We start from the raw sequence: 21971 nt of genomic DNA on the forward strand, positions 1-21971 counted from the left end.
GTGACAGGAAAATCTTGCACAGTACACTTGCACCATTCAAAGCACAACTGTGTCTACCAGAATGATAGAACTGGCAGAAAATCCTATGCCCCAAGTCAGCCTCCTCTCGTAATTGGAAGTCATATGGAATTAGAAATTGAAACTTCCCTTGATGGCTTAGTAGATAAATAGATCAGAGTGTAGTATTGAGCTACACAAACCAACACGGGCTTAATCCCCATCTAACTGACCATTGCCAGGGCACATAATTAAACTTACATTTCTGTACTGGAGGGGTAGGGGGAAAAAAAGGGCAATATTGACCAGATTTGCTGCTCCTGACCGCGGTCTAGTAGGAGATGGGGAAAAGCGAGATGGGGGTTTGTTATGTTGGCTCCCATTGTTAAATAGCCCATGAAGGGGGGGAAAATAACAAAATTAAAAAGTAAACGCATACCTTTCCATTAACACATCTGCAACAAATGAAGGATTGGGATACAATGCTAAAGGAAGAAGTTGAGCAAACACAGGTACATCTGCTGGATTTTCTAAAATGAGTTCTTGTTCCTATAGAAAACAAATTTATTACGATGAAACAGCAATAGTTGCCAACTTATCCAAATCACTGCACGACAGATAAGGTTTTCCAAAGCTATACAACTTTTAAATTTACTTTTATAAAGTATACTTACTGATGTGTTATTTGTGTTTGTGAGTGGGAAAATTAAATGTCGGGTTGCGTTGATCAATGATGGCCACACAAGCTCTGATGTGATTACAGCTTGAACATTTTTCTGAAGGTCTGTATCTACTTCAAAGACAACATCCACCCTAAAAAAATAGGCAAAGAATCTTCAAACTAGTCAAAAATACATGTAAATATACACACACCATCGTTTTACACAATACAATGCAACTTCATTTAAAATTATTGCAATACGTGGTTAAGCATCGTATAACACAATACTGCCACTTCACTAGGAAACGGAGGCTAATTTAAACAAGGCGACTCCAATCCAATTGTTTTAATTTATAAAACATTAGGGTAATCACCATCTGTATAACATTTTTTATGTCTGTATGTCTGCAGTGATCATGTATCTGCAGGAACATTTCCATGCTGATCAGGCCAATATATTTAATTGACAGGCCTTTGAAACAACGAGGTAAGTGATGTGACAGAGGGCAAACAGATACCAGGGGTGGTGCCAAAAAGAATACTCAGTTGCCATTACTTACCACAGTTAAATTCGATCTAGTTTTAGGCAACAACGCATTAAGCTTGAACAAGGGGTTATAGATTTGAATACTTAGGTCCGTATTTTTCGATGCTTACGGGCTGTATACACACCCGTAGGGACATCGGAAATGCCGGAAATGCATGCGCTGAAAACCGACATTTCCGATCGGTCAAGAATCCTCGACAGATGGACGCCTGCCCTGGAGAAGGGCCTCTGTGGGCGGAGAGTTCCGTTTTCTGCAGAACTTCCGCCCGCTGAAATCACTTAAAAATCTTACGCCTGGTAAAAGTAGGCGTAAGGCCTGCTTTTACCAGCATAAGAGTTTTAAATTTTTTTTTAAATATTCCCCCCCCCATTTATAATTTTAATACTTTTAAAAATGGTAAATTTATTTTTAATCCCGTAAAAAATGAATTATTTTTTTCAAAAAATTACATGTGTTTAAAATATTTAATTAATGTAATTTTAACTCATTTTAAAAACGTGATGGTTTTTTAAAAATGTATTTAATGTTTTAGTGTCTTTTTTCAGTGATCCCCATTCATATGTTTGACAGGTCTATCTGTCAAAAGTATGAAGGGGGATTCCCTTCTCCTATTAGCTCACCTGGCCCACATGATTCCAGGGACGCTTGGGATACGTGTGCCCTGCGCCTTTCGACAGTGGAGGGGCCCAGGATCGGAAATGTCCGGACCTCGGGAGCCCTCAGGTAAGGGCGTAGATGTTTTCCCCGATAGGAGGGATCTGCACACAGGAAGCCTCCTATCGGAAACTACGGGCCTTAATAAAATTACTCCTGCAACTTGATATACTAGCAGGTAGAAACCTGCGCATGCAGATGTAGGACAAGCTCAATATAGTTCCCCCTGTACCTCGGATCCAAACTGCCCAGAACTCACTTCCTCCATCTGTTGGCTTGCTATTATGCTTACCCTGCCTCCCAGGGACCACCTTCCTCCCAGTTACTCCCTGCCTCAGGCCTGACCTCAAGTCAGTCAGTCAGTAGTTTATCTGGGAGCTACTACAGAATGCAAACAAGAGTCTGAAGGAACAAAAGCTGAACCAGCATCAGGATAGCAAATCAGCAGCTTAGATGTGGAGTTAGGTTCCCTGTACATTTTACCAGAAATATATATCTTGGCCCCAACTTCTGTACAACATCCTCTATTGTTTCCCCACATCAGGCATCCTTACAACCATCGAGAAAAAGACAATGCGTCATTTAATAGATACTTTCATACTGTGAGCTCGTGCCTCCTGCGAAATAGGATAATGGCATCCAAAGTCATTTCAATTAGAATACCCAAGGGAAAGAACATTTACCTCATTAACCTGGCTGAATTTTTACATAGAATTACATAGATATACAGCACAGAAACAGGCCATTCGGCCCAATTAGTCCATGCTGGTGTTCATTCCACGCGAGCCTCCTCCCAGCCTTCCTCGTCTAACTGCATCAGCATAACCCTCAATTTCCTTCTCCCCAGTATGCATATCCAGCTTCCCCTCAAATTCATCTATACTATTTGTCTCAACTACTCCGTGTCAATGATTCCTGTAAGCTGCACGGCCACGCAGCGCTCCAGAAACCCCGCGCAGCCGGCTTTTCAATACAGAAAACCGTGCCTGCGCAGTATTTTGAATGGCCTGTGCAGCCCCTTAAAGGGGCCGCGCTGCGCCAAACAAAATTACAGGGAACAGTGCTCCCTGTGGTAGCGAGTTCCACATTCTCACCACACTCTGGGTAAATAAGTTTCTTCTGAATTCCCTATTTGATTTCTTGCTGACAATCTTGTATTGATGGCCTCTAGTTTTGCTCTTCCCCACAAGTGGAAACACTCTCTGTATCTACTCTATCAAAACCTTTCATAATTTTAAAGACCTTGATTAGGTCACCCCTCGGCCTTCTCTTTTCCAAGAGAAAAGCGGCCCAGCTGTTCATCCTTTCCCGATAGGTATAACCTTGCAGTTCTGGCATCATCCTTGTAAATCTTTATTGCACCCTCTCCCGTACCTCTATATCCTTTTTATAATATTGGGACCAGAACTGCACACAGTACTCTCAAGCATGGTCTAACCAAGGTTCAATACAGGTTTAGCATAACATCTCTACTTTTTAGTTCTATCCCTCTAGAAATAAACCTTAGTACCTGGTTTGCTTTTGTTATGGCCTTATTGACCTGTGTCGCAACTTTTAGTGATTTGTGTACTTGTACTCCAGATCCCTTTGCTCCTCTACCCCATTTAGAGTCTTATTTTGTAAGTAGTATGTGACCTCATTTTTCTTACCAAAATGTAATACCTCACACTTCTCTATGTTGAAATTAATTTGCCAATTATATGTACATTTGGCAAGTTTATTAATGTCTTCTTGTAAGTTGTTGCAGTCCTCTTCAGTATTGACTATACCCCGCAATTTGGTGTCGTCCGCAAATTTAGAAATTGTGTTTTTGATTCTAAAGTCTAAATCGTTAATATAAATTGTGAACAACGGTCGTCCACGGTTCCAGAGGACTTGGTCAAAGGGAGGTGCCCTAACTCACTGTGCCGCCCAGTCTACCAATAGTAGTAGTCTTTAATGAAATAACAATTAACATTTTAGTGCTGAATAAGTTTAAAGGAACTCACTTGTGCCCTGAGTTTTCTTTAAGTTCTGTCCATTTTTTGTACAAATTCTTATACAAATCCCAGTCTGCATCCCATGCATCATCTTGCATTGCGAGACTATGCTGCAACCTTAACTCCGCTGGGAAGGGTGGGGGTAAAGAGAGGAAAAGAGGGAGATGGTAGAAAGAAAAAAAAAATTATGCTCGGAATTCAGAAACTATCACCTATATTTTCCACATTTATATTTTCTTGGGTGAAATTACAAAGATGAATTATAATTACTTACATTTAGATAAAAAAGGCAATCCCACATAACAATAATCCCCACATTGTAAGCCAGCATCAAAATAAATATTTGCTATCTGCAAAAAAAAGATAAAAATATAATTAATAAAGCAGGCCAATACAATTTAAGTTACACCAAAGCAAACTATTTTTGACTTCGCACTGCAACAAAAATAAAAATACTGCAGGTAGTTAAGTATATGTCTAAAGTATTGTATAGTTGAAATGTGCAAGCTGATGTGCTTATAAGAACGCAACATAATTCATGCAGGTTATACAATGCAAAATATGACAAACCTTGGATTTCTTTTTTGACTCTAAATCGTCCTTATTACTTTTCATCCTCTTGTAGTAGAATCGCACATCCTCTGTTAGAGGATGTATATTTTGTAGTTTCACCTTCTGTGAGAAGGAACTCATTATATTTAAACTATGATGAACTACTTTCCCCTGTAAAATAAAATATTTATAGGCTTATAATTGGGGGGAAAAAAGAGGGGAAATTACAAACCTTTGACAATCACACTGCTTCATAACGCACTAGATGTATGATTTACAACTTGTAGATACAATTATAATATAGGTCACAGCCAGCTTTTCCTCTCGTTCCTTCCCCTCGAAAGAATTGCTCAAAAGTCAGCAATTAAAATTTGTTTCAAGCTCACTCAGCAAACAACTGTCATTTGTTTTGCCATTTAACCAGCAACAAGAACAGTAAAATATTACAATATTAAAATATCAAAAATGTATATTATCTTACTGGAAATGAGCATGGAAGAACAATGTGCTTGGGTGAGCAAACTAACGAGCCCACAGCAATAAGTGCCCTTACTGGGATGGTTAAAATCTGTAAAAACAAAAAGAAGAGGATGTTAGCCTGCAACAAATGCAGGTGATCACTAAATACAGGAATTTGCTGAAATTAACCTTCGCCCAAATAAAATCCTCATCTCCACACTAACCCCAAAATAATCAGATCCCTGCTGCAAAATGCTTCCGGGCCAGGCCGGGCCGGAGGGAAAGGAAGGGTAGAGAGAAAATAGATCAGTCATCTCAGTCGATCAGCACAGAGTACAGCATAAGTTTTTTTTTTTAAAAGGATAAAGATCTTGGAATATGTGTAGAGGACAGAATGCAAGTTTCGGGGGGGCAATAGGAAATTTCTACAGAACATTCTAATATAGTTTCCAGATTAGATCAATTTAATTTATCAATTTCTAGAGATTCACTTGCAATTGCCTGCAGATATATGGTTTCAACCGTCCACACTCTTGGATTTCCCTTATTGTTCAGTTGGTCAAGGCAGTACCTGGACAAATAATACAAATCAGAAGGTCCCAAGTTTGACTCCCAGCCTGCTCTTGATCATTATTCAGTGACCCTTGCTGGAAAGTAGACGTGTAGCTGGCAAGTGAGTACAGGAGCAGGGTCTGCCATGATGCACAGCCCTCCAGTTGAATAGTCTATTGACACTCACTGTCTAGGCTCACACTTTAAGAGTGGTCATTCGGGCAGCATACTAGAGGGTGACCAGCATGCATGTAATCGTAACCCAGCAGGAGTCAGCACCTTTAGGAAAGATGGGGAGGATAAAATCCACTCTCACAATATCTAACAACCGATTTCCACTCAACGTTTTAGGCTATTTTTTAAAAACCTCACCGACATAAACCATTATATCTAAATTGAGATATATTATAAATGTTACATTTATAGCAATTAGAGTTAGTGTAAATGGCCTGCAAATACCTGCCACTAAGTAACATTTACTCAAACTATGAAATATTGACAGGGTAAAGGATGCCAGGACTCAACATTTTTAAATATGACCATGCTCACAAAGAGCACAAAGACAGAATATAATACAAGTCAGGCATCACTTCAGCTTGGCAGGTTAACCTTGCACAGAAAGATCAATCTTGATACTGACAAGTGACAACATCAAGCACTCCCAGTTTAAGTATGTCACAGGTCAGCTGCAGCACAGCTTCCCAATTGCTTGGGTAATGTGTACATAACACTAAGCACAAGGGAAGCTAAAACACACCTTCACCAAATGTACTTCTTAAAAAAATTTCTACACACTGTATTTATGGCCTTGGCATTCAACATATATTAGAGCCAATCGGTGTCTCACGAGAATATGTGGGCCACATCACTTGTTCACTAGGAACTTAACAGCCTGTCCAATTTAAAATTAAGATCTTGAACAGTGACAGAAAAATGCTTTGATTCTGTTGAACAGATCAGTTTATCCAGTCAGGTGGAATAAACAATGTATCACCTCGATCCATATAATGGAGACATTTTAGTCAACAACATTTAAACTATATTGGTACAAAGTGTTTTTTTTCAAGCTACTAAACATCCACTCTCTAATAGAAAGGCACTTTAACAAACACTACCTCATAATCTGTCGTGATCTGTACTGCTCCATCATATGGTCCTTCAAGTTCTTTTGCAGTCAATTTCATTCTAAACACTGCATAATAACCGGAGGCTAATATCACCTGTGGAGAATACACAAGTTTATTATCTGTTTGAGTAGATGTTATAGATTACATATCTTCCCACCCCCATCTCAAAAGATAATCATTTCTCACAATCCTAATCCTGAAAGAATAGCAACCAGGTAAACACCGAGGTCAACTGTGTGTGTTTTTTTTTTTTTTTTTTTTTTTGAGGACGAGGATGATGATGGAAGTACAGTACCTGCAAACAATCTTGACAGCAATTTAAATGCCCACGGTGATCTGAGATAGCATAAGACCTTCAATAACTGAGTTCTACCCTGCATCTCTCTCAATTTTGAGACTTGTGTCACACAAGCACTTTTAAAAAGTGTATATATATTTTAAAAAATCTATCATTTCCTACTTCTTGCTTTAGACCGCCAACCTGACCTCAGAATCTACCTTGGAGCTATTAGCACTCTAATCATAAAGGCAGGGTAATTAGACTTTTATAGGCTTAAAAAGGGACACACCAAATTATACAATTCCACCTCAGCCACATTGTGCAGAACAATGCTCCTGTCTGTATAAAAATCTATCTGCTGGCTATCTGTAAGCAGTGACACCATAAACAAATACAACATTTGACTGTTGACCAACAGTTAAACCATTTAATTGGCAAAGGAAAACAAGAACATTGAGAAGTTACTACTGTTCTGATGAAAGATTTAAATGTGACTTTTTCCCCCAAATAAATCACTACCGTTATTACAAATCCTATCTGCTAATCCACTCAAAATCCTTTAATCTGGACACCTCAAAAAATATCTAAATGTTTATCTATGAAACTATTAGCTAGCAAGGCATAATTAGGTAATGGACTCACGAAGGAAAGGCAACTGGATGCCAGCAGTCCTTCAAGTGTTGAATATTTACGAAGAAAACATGTCTAAACATGTCCAAGTTGCATGCTCCATTGAATTTAACAATGAACAAAGCTTTCGCAAACACTTTATGAAGCATGCACAACCACATGGGCAACCAACGTAAGCTTGAGCAATACAAAGCAATGCTAACATATTAGGAGCAGAATGTGCACTAAACTGTACTTTAAATCTTGAACTATTTTTCAGCATATTAATGCCAAAATGTTTATTCATCGTTGCATATCCCAAACCTTTACCAAAAATCTCCACACCACCAGTGCCACAAAATAAACTATTTACTGCATGCTTCCTTCTCCTGCACCCCCCACACACCCCGGTAACCAGTGTTCAGTTAAAGTTGTACATAAAAGCATACGTGATTTTTTTCACAAGTTTAAAAGTACTTTAATAAAGCTTGTACTTATCACCTAGTGCTAATTTCTGCTACATTTTAAAAAAGTTTCAGCACTCTCTTGGATTAGAGTTGCTAACCCCCCCCCCCCCACCCCCACCCAGGGCTGTCCTTCAATTTCCAGGAATTAAAGGTTAATCTCCTGGGCACTGCTACGAGGAACCCGGCAGAAAAACCATTGGGGCATTAATAAAAACATTTTCTTTGAACACTTTCATTTATTGGTTATAAAAATATTGGAGATGGGGGAAAAAAATACTGCTCGACTGTGTGGGGAGGTTGGAGGCGGGAGATCATGTGATACAACCTCAAGAATATGTCTAACCAGAGTTGGCAAACCTATCTTGGATTCAAAAAGACTTGCAATTATATAGTACCTTTCACGACCTCAGGACACGCAAAACGCGGCAGCCGATTGCTGTTTGTGGGAGCTTGTTGTGCGCAATGTGATAATGACCAGATAATCTGTCTTTGTGATGTTGATTGAGGGATAAATATTGGCCAGGACACTGGGGATAACTCCCTGCTCTCCGAAAAAGTACAGTACCACGGGATCCTTTACGTCCACCTGAGCGAGCAGTTTAATGTCATCCGAAAGACGGCACCTCAGGCAGTGCAGCACTCCCTCAGCACTGCACTGGAGTGTCAGCCTAGATTTTTGTGCTCAAGTCCCTGGTTATTTTTATAACCAATAAATGAAAGTGTTCAGTCCCAGTAGCCAAGTTTGTAATAAAAGTAGACATTTGTTGGAATTGAAATACATGCTTTAGGACTGTAACAGCAGTACCTGTTATGGGTTATGGGATGGTATGTGGATTTTAACAGATGTATATAAATCTTAGCTTAGGTACACTGGGAGGGAAACAGTTTAAAATTGAACATTTGCAAATGGACATTTATTTTAAACAATTATGGGTTTGGGTGTGACTGACCGTCCCCTTAAAGTATGCAGTTAATTCAAATCTTAACAAGGTTAATTAACTATCAGGGTGCATCTGACGAGCACTGATTTTGTCAAAGTTTGACCTTGTATACATCATTGTTGAAGTCAAATTTGGATTAACCCACGAGCAGTATACGTGAAAGGTCTCAACTTAATTCACAAATAGTGAAAGGGCTGTCTGTACATGAACTGAGATGGCATTCTTAACCTAGTGCTGAACTGACCCAAAACATAAGTCTGTCCACAATTAAGCACAAAATGGCAATCTCAGATAGGCCATAACTATTCCTGGTCTTGCTTTTTTCCCTGCCCCAAGAAAGAGAGAGCTCTCTTGTCCATAGAAACATAGAAGATTGGAGCAGGAGTAGGCCAGTCGGGCCCTTGAGCCTGCTCCGCTATTTAATGAGATCATGACTGATCATCCAAATTCAGTACCCTGTCCCTGCTTTCTCCCCATATCCCTTTAGCCTTAAGAAATATATCTAACTCCTTCTTGAATATATTTAATGAATTGGCCTCAACTGCCTTTTGTGGTAAAAAAATCCACAGGTTCACCACTCTCTGGTTGAAGAAATTCCTCCTCATCTCTGTCCTAAAAGGCTTACCCCTTATCCTTAGACTGTGACCCCTGGTTCTGGACTCCCCCGCCATCGGGAACATCCTTCCTGCATCTAGTCTGTCTAGTCCTGTTAGAATTTTATAAGTTTCAATGAGATCCCCTCTCATTCTTCTAAACTCTAGCGAATATAAGCCCAATCGACCTAATCTCTCCTCATACGTCATTCCTGCCATCCCAGGTATCAGTCTGGTGAATCTTCACTGCACTCCCTCCATGGCAAGAACATCCTTCCTCAGATAAGGCGACCAAAACTGATTTCATTCAGTTCCTCCCTCTCATTAGACCCTATGTTCCCCGACATCTCTGGGAGGTTATTTGTGTCCTCCTTTGTGAAGACAGAACCAAAGTATGTATTTAATTGGTCTGCCATTTCTTTGTTCCCAATTATAAATTCCCCTGATTCTGACTGCAAGGGACCTACGCTTGACTTCACCAGAAGAAGCTTTGAGAGTCAGGTTTTATGTTCCCTGGAAACTTACTCTCGTACTCTATTTTCCCCCTCTTAATTAATCCTTTAGTCCTCCTTTGCTGAATCCTCAGGTTTGCTGCTTTTTCTGGCCAATTTATATGCCCTTTCCTTGGATCTTATGCTATCCCTAATTTCCCTCGTTAGCCATGGTTGCACCACTTTTTTGTTTTATTTTTATGCCAGACAGGGATGAACAAATTCTGTAGTTCATCCATGCGATCTTTAAATGTTTGCCATTGCCTATCCACCATCAACCCTTTAAGTAACGTTCCCCAATCCATCCTAGCCAACTCGCGCCTCATACCATCGTAGTTTCCTTTATTTAAATTCAGGAACCTAGTCCGAGTCAACTACTTCACTCTCCATCTTAATGAAGAATTCTATCATATTATGATCACTCCTCCCCAAGGGGCCTCGCACAACATGATTGCTAATCAATCCTTTCTCATTACATAATACCCAGTCTAAGATGGCCTGATTTCTAGTTGGTTCCTTGACATATTGGTCAAGTAAACCATCCCGTATACACACTAGGAATTCCTCCTCTACAGTATTGTTACTAATTTAATTAGCCCAATCTATATGTGGATTAAAGTCACCCATGATAACTGCTGTGCCCTTATTGCACGCATCTCTAATTTCCCGTTTAATGCCATCCCCAACCTCAGCATTACTGTTTGGGGGTCTGTATACAACTCCCACTAACGTTTTCTGCCCCTTGGTATTTCTCAGCTCTACCCATACAGATTCCACATCATCAAAGCTAATATCCTTCCTTACTATTGTTAATCTCTTTAACCAGCAATGCTACCCCACCTCCTTTTTCTTTTTGCCTGTCCTTCCTGAATATTGAATACCCCTGGATGTTGAATTCCCAGCCTTGGTCACCCTGTTGCCATGTCTCCGTAATCCCAATTATATCATATCCGTTTACATCTATTTGCGCAGCTAATTCATCCACCTTATTACAAATGTAAGAAGTCACACAACACCAGGTTATAGTCCAACAGCTTTATTTGAAATCACAAGCTTTCGGAGCGCTGCTCCTTCGTCAGGTGAAGTGGAGAAATGCATAAAGACACATCTTATATAGTCAGAGAATAATGTCAGATGGTTACAGGTAATCTTTCCAACTGCCATTTATCACACCTCGGCAGAGAGATAATCACAGCAATCATAGGTGTGAATGGTGTCCAAACAGGTCAGTCAGGAAAACATTACATCAAAGAACGAGGTGGGGTCACCTCATTGTTCTTTGATGTAATGTTTTCCTGACTGACCTGTTTGGACACCATTCACACCTTTGATTGCTGTGATTATCTCTCTGCCGAGGCGTGATAAATGGCAGTTGGAAAGATTACCTGTAACCATCTGACATTATTCTCTGACTATATAAGCTGTGTCTTTATGCAATTCTCCACTTCACCTGACGAAGGAGCAGCACTCCGAAAGCTTGTGATTTCAAATAAAGCTGTTGGACTATAACCTGGTGTTGTGACTTCTTACATTTGTCCACCCCAGTCCAACTCCGGCATCTCCACACCATTATTACAAATGCTCCTTGCAGTAAGACACAAGGGGCTAGAAATTCAGTTGCGTGTGCGACCAGTTACCGCCTAAAGAGGGCTTCTGCGCCAGTAGAGGAGTTTGCGCTGATATTCAGCGCTGCGGTAATGGCGGCGGTAGCCGGTAGCGCTGCGCCGGCACCGATGACGTCATCAGTGTGCGCAGTGCCCCGGTTCCGCCCCGCTACCGTCCCGACCCCCATATTTAGTTGCGGCCGCCTCTTCCGCAGCGGCCGCAAACAACGTTGTGAAGACCGGGCTGTGCTGCAGCCTTAGTGGCGCTAGTTAAGGCGGAGGTGCGGCCTTCCACTTTTGCTTTATTCCTTCCTGTCTTTTGCTTCTATCCTTGCTTCCCTTTCCTCTGTCTCCCCGCACAGGTTCCCAACCTCCTGCCATTTTAGTTTAAACCCACCTCAACAGCACCAGCAAACACTCCCCCTAGGACATCGGTCCCGGTCGTGCCCAGGTGCAAACCATCCAGTTTGTACTGGTCCCACCTCCCCCAGAACCAGTTCCAATGTCCCAGGAATTTGAATCTCTCCCCCTTGCACCAATCCTCTAGCCACATATTCATCTGAAATATCCTTCTATTTCTACTTGACTAGCACATGGCACTGGTAGCAATCTTGAGATTACTACCTTTGAGGTCCTATTTTTTAAATTTACCTAACTCCCTATATTCAGCTTTTAGGATCTCATCCCGTTTTTTACCTATATCGTTGGTACCTATATGCACCACGACAGCTGGCTGTTCACCCTCCCCCTCCAGAATGCCCTGCAGCCACTCCAAGACATCCTTGACCCTTGCACCAGGGAGGCAACATACCATCCTGGAGTCTCATTTGCGGCCACAGAAACGTCTATCTATTCCCCTTACAATAGAATCCCCCATCACAATAGCTCTCCCGCTCTTTCTCTTCCCGTCCTGTGCAGCAGAACCACCCATGGTGCCAGGAAGTTGGCTACTGCTGCCTTCATCTGGCCATGGTATATCTAACCTTTGTTGCCAACACTGGATGTCAAAATGTAGAAAAAATGCTTCACTGCAGCAGCACAGTCACCCCTCTGCTTGGTTGGTTTTTGAAGCATTAACTGATCATCTTAGTCTATAAACTTTTAGGGAGCAAACAATACACTTACACAAGATATCAGATTAAATGTTAAATCCATTTGGGAGATCACCCTGAATGAATGCAACTGAGATCCAATTTTATTAATATTATTGGAAGCATACCCATACACAGAAAGAAAGTAATCTGAAACTAGGAGCACAGGATCAAAAATAAAGACTTACAGAAGACTGTTCCGTTGAAGATAACTTATCTAAATCAGGACGACTGGAAATTATTGTGGTTCTGTTGCCTCTCTCTACAATCAGCAGCTCAATGCTAAGGCCGTCGCCCACTACATACCAGGCTTTCACTGCCAGCTGAAGATCAAAACATCAAAATCAGCACAACCAGTACTAAGTATGGTGCAAGAGGTCTCAAACAATTAAGTTAAGTTTCAAAATGGGCACCTCACCTCAATTGGGTTGCTGTTCATAATGATAAAAATAATATAGCCGTCCTCTGTGGCACTCAAAACACCAAAGTCTATGATGCGTTCCTCTAAACTTGGGGGAAGTACAAAGTACTGCAAAATTAATGCAAAAATAGCTCGTGTAAATGTGTTATGGTCACAACATACAAATTTAAAAATATATATTATAGATCACAAGTCAATCATATTCTACTTCAAACCCAGGTCTATAAATGATGTTTTTAAGAACTTACTTTACCAAACTAAGCAGTTCATTAGGAAAATTTAAATCCTATTTGTACAAGAGTGGACTCTACTCCGAAGCAAACTCTGCAGTGTGACACTTCATAACAGTATGGACAGTCACTACCGCAGCAAACTGTCTTCTGTACACATGTAAACGGTGCACATTTCAGGCTAGAAATCAGAAGCCAACAGTGTCAAAAGAAGAATGAGAGGTGATCTTATTGAAACATACAAGATTCTGAAGGGGCTTGACAGGGTAGATGCAGAGAGGATGTTTCCCCTCGTGGGGGAATCTAGAACTAGGGGCATAATTTCAGAATAAGGGGGCACCCTTTTAAATCGGAAATGAGGAGGAATTTCTTCTCAGAGTCGTGAATCTTTAGAATTCTCTGCCCCAGAGAGCTGTAGAGGCTGGGTCATTGAATATATTTAAGGTGGAGATAGACAGATTTTTGAACAATAAGGGGGTGATGGGCTATGGGGAGCAGGCAGGGAAGTGGAGCTAAGCCCAAGATCAGATCAGCCATGATCTCATTAAATGGTGGAGCAGGCTCAAGGGGCCAAATGACCTACTCCTACGTCTTATGTTATGTTCACCATGGATGAGTATACGCGTGACATGACTCCATACAACACAATAGAATCAATTTTCTAGATACCGCAACATGTAGTGCATGTATCCCATTTAAAACATGTGCACAGCAATAAAGAGACAAAATCTGAAAAAAGTCTGTGTTCCCAGCTTATACAGGTGGCATAAAGATACGAAAGGTCAGTAAACCCTGCAACACCAGTATAATGTTTGCTGGCTAAAAAAGTAAAAGCACTCCCTATTAAATTTGGGAGCTCATCCTCAAACCCCTCCTTAACACCGCCACAGAATTCTTTGGAACAAAAGCAATAAGAGCTATTCTTTACATAGCAGAACATAAAATGAAATCTTGGCTTTCAAAAAATTCTATAAAATATGCACTACTTTGTAGCACTAATTAAAAAAACAAATGAGCATTTGATTTGAAATTGATTTTCTTCAATTCGAATTTTGTTCTTGAATAAAGCAAGCATAGAACAAGACAATATGGTTGGTGTATCACTTACAAAACCCATATCGTAGATCATAAATATTCATCACTTTCTATGTTAACTGAACCTCATTAGAAAGTAACCATGAACATTTTTACACCGAAAACTTATTTTCCTTTATGCGTACTTACATCTAAAAACCCTGTATAGGCTCGCACAGGCAGATGGAATTTTGACGCATTTGTGATGAGCAGGATGTTGCCGTCTATATGAATGGAGGAAGTGGTTGCCGTGAAAAGGAGAGAGAATATGTAGAGTGCTTTGTGCGGAGGAACAGAAACTGGCTCGCTGAAGTTGTTAATCTATGAAAAGAGCAAAATGGGTCAAAACTTAATCAAACAGCGTATAAATGTCCTTGACTTCAACTATCTACAGTACTGCTCAAAATAGGAAAAATAACCAGATAATAACAAACAATAGAGGCAAATAATTGATGGCATAATTAAGATGCTTATGGTTACCTTGAACATTGTCTTTGCGTCTTCTGGCAAAGAGACATTGTGTATAATGATCGGAAAACTGAATGTATTTGTTAGATATATTGGTCGCTCCACTGGATCGGTGGGACTGTCCCTGATATGAAACAGTGTTGCTGCATGATCATATCCTAAGTACCTGTGAATCACATAAAAAGCTTTACTTTTTTCTCTCCGCAATATTGATAATTCTGTCTTGTGATCTTCGTTTTAAGGTTGTACCCCAGCTGTGTCTTGGAGGCGGTCGCAATTCATCAGGAAGTACCTAACCTATCATCCTCTAGCACTGTCACTGAGCGGCTCAATCAAAAGAAAGTGATTAGTATTCAATACTGAAACAGATGACAATCACCTGGTGCCAGATTTTAAACTCAGTACTGGTTGTTACTGCAACTACATGACTGTTGAGGGGAGCCGTGTTTGAATGGGCCACGCACCCAAAAAAATTAAAAGGAACATTGGTATCAGTACAAGTGACCATGAAGATATCAAATTGTCGTTAAGAACCCAACTGGTACATTGATGTCCTTTAGGGAAAGAAATCTGCTGCCCTTACCAGGTCTGGCCTAATACTTAAAGACTTCAACTGATCAATGAAACGGTACAGAAACCTAAAAGCACTTCACAGGTAATGATTTAACTTTGAAGTGCAGTGACTATTGTTATGCCCATAAATGCAGCAGCCAATTTGCATATAAACCTAACTCCCTCAAACAGCAACAAGATAATAATCAGCTTATTTTGTTTTTGATGGTGTTGGTTCAGGAATAAATGTTGGCCATGGCACTAAGAGAACCTCCCCACTCTTCCTTCAGTAGTGTCATGGAATCTTTCACATCTACCCGAACAGGCAGAAGGAACCTCGATTTAATATCTTATCCAAAGGTTAATTACCGCCAACAATGCAGCACGTCCTCAGTACTACACACAAGCGTTAGCCTAGATTTTAAACTCAAGTCTTGGAAACACAGGAATAGGAGTAGGCCATTCGGCCCTTCGAGCCTGCTCTGCCATTCAATATGATCATGGCTGATCCTCTATCTCAATACCATATTCCCACTCTCTCCCCAAACCCCTTGATGCCTTTTGTGTCTAGAACTCTATCTCCTTCTTAAATATATTCAGTGACTTGGCTGCCATAGCCTTCTGTGGTAGAGAATTCCACAGGTTCACCACCCTCTGAGTGAAGACATTTCTCATCTCAGTCCTAAATGTCCTACCCCGTATTCTGAAACACTGACCCCCTCGCTCCAGACCCCCCAGCCAGGGGAAACATCCTCCCTGCATCCAGTCTGTCTAGCCCCGTCAGAATTTTATACGTTTCAATGAGATCCCCTCTCATTCTTCTAAACTCTAGTGAATACAGGCCTAGTCGACCCAATCTCTGCTCATACGACAGTCCTGCCATCCCAGAAATCAGTCTGGTGAACCTTCGCTGCACTCCCTCTATGGCAAGTATATCCTTTCTTAGGTAAGGAGATCAAAACTGCACACAGTACTCTAGGTATGGTCTCACCAAGGCCCTGTACAACAGTAGTAAGACATCCTTGCTCCTGTACTCAAATCCTCTTGCAATGAAGGCCAACATACCATTTGCCTTCCTAACTGCTTGCTGCAACTGCGAGTTTGCTTTGTGACTGGTGTACAAGGTACCCAGGTCCCTTTGTACATCAACATTTCCCAATCTATCACCATTTAAATAATACTCTGCCGTTCTGTTTTGCCTACCTAAGTGGATAACTTCACATTTATCCACATTATACTGCATCTACCATGTATTTGCCCACTCACTCAACTTGTCTAAATCACCTTGAAGCCTCTGCATCCTCCTCACAACCCCACCTAGTTTCATGTCATCAGCAAACTTGGAACTATTACATTTGGTTCCCTCATCCAAATCATTGATATATATATTTTGTGAATAGCTGGGGCCCTAGCACTGATCCCTGCAGTGCCCCACTAGTCACCATCTGCCACCCCGAAAAAGACCCATTTATTCCTACTCTGTTTCCTGTCTGTTAACCAATTTTCAATCCATGCCAGTATATTACCCCCAATCCCATGTGACTTAATTTTGCACACTAACCTCTTAATAGACTCTAGCATTTTCCCTACTACTGATGTTAGGCTAACCGGTCTGTAGTTCCTGGTTTTCTCTCTCCCTCCTTTTTTAAATAGTGGGGTTATGTTTGCCACCCTCCAATCTGCAGGAACTGTTCCATAATCTATAGAATTTTGGAAGATGACAACCAAAGCATCCACTATTTCCATGGCTACCTCTTTTAGTACTCTGGGATGCTGATTATCAGGCCCTGGGGATTTATCAGCTTTCAGTCCCATTAATTGCTCCAGCACCTTTTTATTTTGTTATAAAAGAATACCAATTTCCTTTAATTCCTCCTTCTCACTTGACCCTTGGTTCCCTAGCATTTCTGGGAAGTTATTTGTGTCCTCTTCCGTGAAGACAGAACCAAAGTATTTGTTTAATTGCTCTGCCATTTCCTCGTTCCCCGTTATAAAGTCTCCCGTTTCTGACTGTAAGGGACCTACATTTGTCTTCACTACTCTTTCTTTGTATATACAGTGGAGTGGGACTTTAATGCATGACCGCCTAACAGAGGCAAGTGTGCTACCACTGAGCTATGCTGTTTGTAGAAGTCATTAGAAAATAACCGGATCATTTCTAAAGAGATGCAAATTATGCATTTCTGGCTACAACCACTGATTTGCAAGAAAACAAAACAGGTCAAGACTTCCTCACTCACTATGATCTCAGGTAAGGGCGTCAACACTATACTCGAGACAGGGAAAGGACTCTTTTTAATCAGGGGTTGCTGGATATCAATCAGGAGCAGAAACCCTTACCCAGTGGCACCGAGGCCAACTGTAGAATCCCTATCGCCACAGTGACAGAGCATAGCCTGGTGATCCAAATCTGGGACTTTCCTGGTCTGTCAACTGTTCACAGCCTGAGCCAGCTGAGAGATCAGTGAGCCTAGCCAGCAAGTAAATAAATAAAAATACTTTTTGATATAATCTTCAACTGTAGTATAGACTTCATTGATAAAGGATAGTTGTAAGCATACAGAACTGATTCCGTTACTACACTAAAACCTGAAGAAATAACTGGTTTCTTCTTGAGAAGAATGATGTAAACAAACAAAACATCAACAAAGTCCTTCACAAAACTCACTGGGCATAATGTGTGTCTGCTCCCAATGTTCAAAGTTACAAGTTACATTCTCAGCCATAGAATTGGCAAAAGACTGGTGTGGGGAGGGTAGTGGGAAGCGGAAGTCAGATTTGACACCAACTATTATCTATTTTATCTACAAAGATGAGCTGGCTGGAAGATCCTTCCTTTCTACAAACATTGATTAGTTCTAAATTAGTACAAGCAGCATTTATATAGTAAAATGTCCCAAGGCCCTTCACAGGAAGTTAATCAGACAGAAATTGACACTGAGCCGAAGGAGGAGATATTAGGACGGGTGACTGAAAGCTTGGTCAGAGGTAGGTTTTAAGATGCATCGTAAAAAGGAGAAATGGAAAGACTGAGGGAGGGAATTCCAGAGCATGGGGTCTAGACGGCTGAATGCACGGCTGCCAATGGTGGGGTGAAGGATGTGAGGGATGCACAAAAGGCCAGAGTTAGAGGAACAGAAGAGTTCTTGGGAGGGTTGTAGAGCTGGAGGAGGTTACAGAGATAGCAGGTGGTGAGGCCATGGGGAGGATTTGAACAAAGGAGGAGAAATTTTAAACTAAGGCGTTGGGTGGACCGGGAGCCAATGTAGGTGCTCGAGCACAGAGGCGATGGGTGAACAGGACTTGTGTGTTAGGATACGGGCATTAGCGTTTTGGATGAGCTCAAGTTTCTGGAGGGTGGAAGCTGGGAGGCTGGCCAGGAGAACATTGGAATAGTCGAGTCGGGAGGTAACAAAGGCACGGATAAAGGTTTCAGCAGCAGGTAGGCGGAGACAGGTGGTGCAAGCAGAAGTAGACAGTCTTATACAAAGGTAACCAACTATATAAACACAATTTGAGGAAAGCAGCCATCATTGTTTAGCTGCTTTTAAACATTATCAACATTTACTTACAAGAGCAGAAGATTTTCCCCTGCATTAAAATGCAAACACACTTACCCTTCTAACACTTCTGCCTGGTATGGAATTTCAAGTTTTGAATAACTTTTCTCTTTTGCTTTCACTGTTATTTTCCCAGAAAATTGCAATGTTCTTTTTGCTTTTGAAGCTGAAATTAAATGTAAACCAGTGGTTACTGTCAACAGATTTTTAGATGTAACCATAGGTAAGCTTTTTTGATTTGCAGCACTTTTTCTGCACTTCTATCAGGTTTAATTAATGGCAACTATAGTACAGGAAACTTTGTGATATCCGGCACCGACGGGACCGAGCTGTTGCCGATCTATCAAAACTGCCGGACATACAAAGTTAATGTTGAAGCATACGGAGGTTTTCATCTCCGTATCTGACACCAAACACTGTTGCTTAGCAACAGCTTGTAAACAGTCGGCCTGTACCTTGGAAGCATCTCTGTAGCTTAGCAACAGCTTCAGAGAGACTTTCCAGAGCCCGACTGTTGAAAACAAAGCCACGAGAAGAAGAAAAAACCTAACAAAACGGCTCCTGATTTCTGCCGGTAGATCGAGGTTTCCGGACATACAACCTCCAGATAAACCAAAGTTTCCTGTACTTTGCAGACTATACATTTGCTTTGTAACAAACTTATACACAAGTTTTAGAAATAGGAAAAGGACAAATCCAATGGGTCACAAATCAACTTCACCTCACTACATTCCTCAAGCTCTTCTCTCAAATATATAATTACTGCTTGAACCCTATTATACAGCCCATTTGAATGGTCTGCTCAAAGAATTTATTCCACAATTCTATTACCTTTTGGGTAAAGACACTAGAGAAGCTGGGGTTGTTCTCCTTTGAACAGAGAAGGTTATGGGAAGATTTGATAGAAGTGTTCAAAAGCAGGAAGGGTTCAAAAGCATGGGCAGGAGGATTGATAACCAGAGGACAAAGACTTAAGATAATTGACAAAAAATCCAGGGGAAAAAGAAAATGTTTTTAAATGCGTAGACTTGATGATGATCTGGAAGCACTACCTGAAAAAGCTGGTGGAAGCAGATTCAATAGTAACTTTCAAAAGGGAATTGGGATAAATACTTGAAAAGGAAAAATTTGCAGGGCTATGGGCAAAGAGCAGGGGAGTGGGACTAATTGGGTAGCTCTTTTAAAGAGCCGGCACAGGCACGATGGGCCAAATGGCCTCCTTCTGTGCTGTATGATCCTATGTCTCGTCTTACTTCTATATTAATTGATAAGCTTTCATTCTCTTGGTATTTGAACACTTTACCCTAATGAATTTCAAAGCTTCCTCTTTTCCATGGGAAACAAGTCCTTGTTTTCTGCCTTAACCTTTATTCATATCTTAAATTCCTGATAACCCTATATTGTACCTCAACACAGTTTACAGCCGATAGTCAGAGTTGCACATATAATAACCCCAAACAGAGTGTAATCCAGCTTCACATTTTAACAAATTGCTTGCATCAAATAATTCCAGATTTTAGTGCAAGTATTATACATTGGTGTAAATAATGTGTAAAGAGCATGCACATTTAACAGTACACAGATTAATAGTGAATTGATTGCATCTGAAGAATTCAAAGTATGTACACTCCCAAAACATGTTTCTTTGAAACAGTAGTTTTATTCAGATAGGTGGGCACCTCCCCAAATAGTTGTAAAATGAAGGCAAGGCATAGAGGTAGCTCTTTTCATGTTTAGTAAACAAAAAAGTTAAGGAATCATAATTCACAATGAGGCCTTTGCATCTTTTCTTGTGATCTTTGGCCAAAATAAATTTCAAGAGTGTTTCATGGGAATACTGCAATTATAATTTTTCATACAAGTCATCATTTGGGTCTGAAACTCGGCTGCACAATAAATGCAAGTCTGACCTATTTCTGAATGAAAGGCCTTACAGCATTTTGACACACAGTATATGTACCAGCTCCCGTGGTATCTGTTGGGTCTACTGGCATACATCAAGATCCTCGATGCACTACGTGAAGCAGCAAAGAGCACATAACATTTTGGGATGGGTAGATTACAAATTTGGCTTCAAACTTGATTGGAGCTAAAACAGGGCCTTGAAGCGAAAATAATTAAGCCTGCTGAGGAAGATGCATGCAAGTTCAAGGTGAACAATTCCAGCATGCAGAATTGATAATGGGAGGGCAAAATCCCCACATGTAAAATTCAATCCTAGATAGAATTTAAAAAAGGAGCTGTTGGACTGAGTGGCAATGACAAGAACCAAAATTCAACTGCAGATCATACAGCACACTTAAAAATTGAATCTCAAAGGCTCAACCCACGTATTAAATTTTGTGAAGAGGAACAAACTACATATATGTATGTGCCCATGGAACAGTAGACCAAACATTTCCAACAGACCTGAACACAAGGATCAAACTGTAACAATTTAATGTCACAAAATACAAAACCAAATCACTAGCAATGGGGGAATAGCCAGTCCGTGATAATTGGCCAATATTCCAATGCTACTGCGGTGCTGGCTTATACGGCTGAAGTTAATCAGTTGAAGTCAGCCTCATGTGAAACACTGTCTTTCAGTGCAATTAGGAGCCAACACGCAGCGTGCTTGGGAGTCTATGCCTTCATCAGTGTGTGTCAGGGGATTCAGAAAGACTGAATACAAACCAATAGGTATAAATCCCAAAGGAAAAAAGTTAGAAAATTGATATGCAATATTTTGCCGGTCTAGAATGCGTGAATGATTTCTCTTTCATTTCAAAGAGGGAAATATGCAAGAAACCTGGCAAAATTAAAAATGATAGAAGTTTGTCTTTGGCTACTGCACTGCAGGGTTAATTCTGCAACATGGATAAGCTGCAGATAGTAAAAATGGGAGCAACTGGGGCACATGAGGACCGAGTGATTTGGAAGTCCCATACGTTATGCATAAGAATTGTCTCCAGGAATGTGCTTTGTTGATCTGAGTCCTCCCTCTAAAGATGCCAAACCGGGACAGGTATATAGGAAAAATATCAGGCTGCTCTTGGAGCACCTTCTAGTTGGCAGCTAT

General features: G+C 40.8%; 1 protein-coding gene across 2 annotated transcripts in view; it reads right to left on the reverse strand.

Annotated features, from left to right (window-relative positions):
• The window catches only part of tmem131 (transmembrane protein 131), a 251222-nt gene that overhangs the window by 49405 nt on the left and 179846 nt on the right, over positions 1-21971 (reverse strand). For both annotated transcript variants that reach the window (XM_085999536.1, XM_085999535.1), the window contains 12 exons: positions 18968-19076; positions 14811-14964; positions 14481-14651; positions 13024-13134; positions 12794-12928; positions 6518-6622; positions 4873-4959; positions 4410-4562; positions 4114-4189; positions 3849-3966; positions 672-810; positions 437-546 (listed from right to left, as the gene is read on the reverse strand). In XM_085999536.1, the coding sequence (XP_085855662.1) occupies positions 437-546; positions 672-810; positions 3849-3966; positions 4114-4189; positions 4410-4562; positions 4873-4959; positions 6518-6622; positions 12794-12928; positions 13024-13134; positions 14481-14651; positions 14811-14964; positions 18968-19076 (1468 nt within the window). The remainder of the gene's footprint in view (positions 1-436; positions 547-671; positions 811-3848; positions 3967-4113; positions 4190-4409; positions 4563-4872; positions 4960-6517; positions 6623-12793; positions 12929-13023; positions 13135-14480; positions 14652-14810; positions 14965-18967; positions 19077-21971) is intronic.

Source organism: Somniosus microcephalus, chromosome 10 (genome assembly GCF_052327205.1).
Source record: "Somniosus microcephalus isolate GS21.2 chromosome 10, FLI_Smic_1.0, whole genome shotgun sequence".
NCBI lineage: Eukaryota > Metazoa > Chordata > Chondrichthyes > Squaliformes > Somniosidae > Somniosus > Somniosus microcephalus.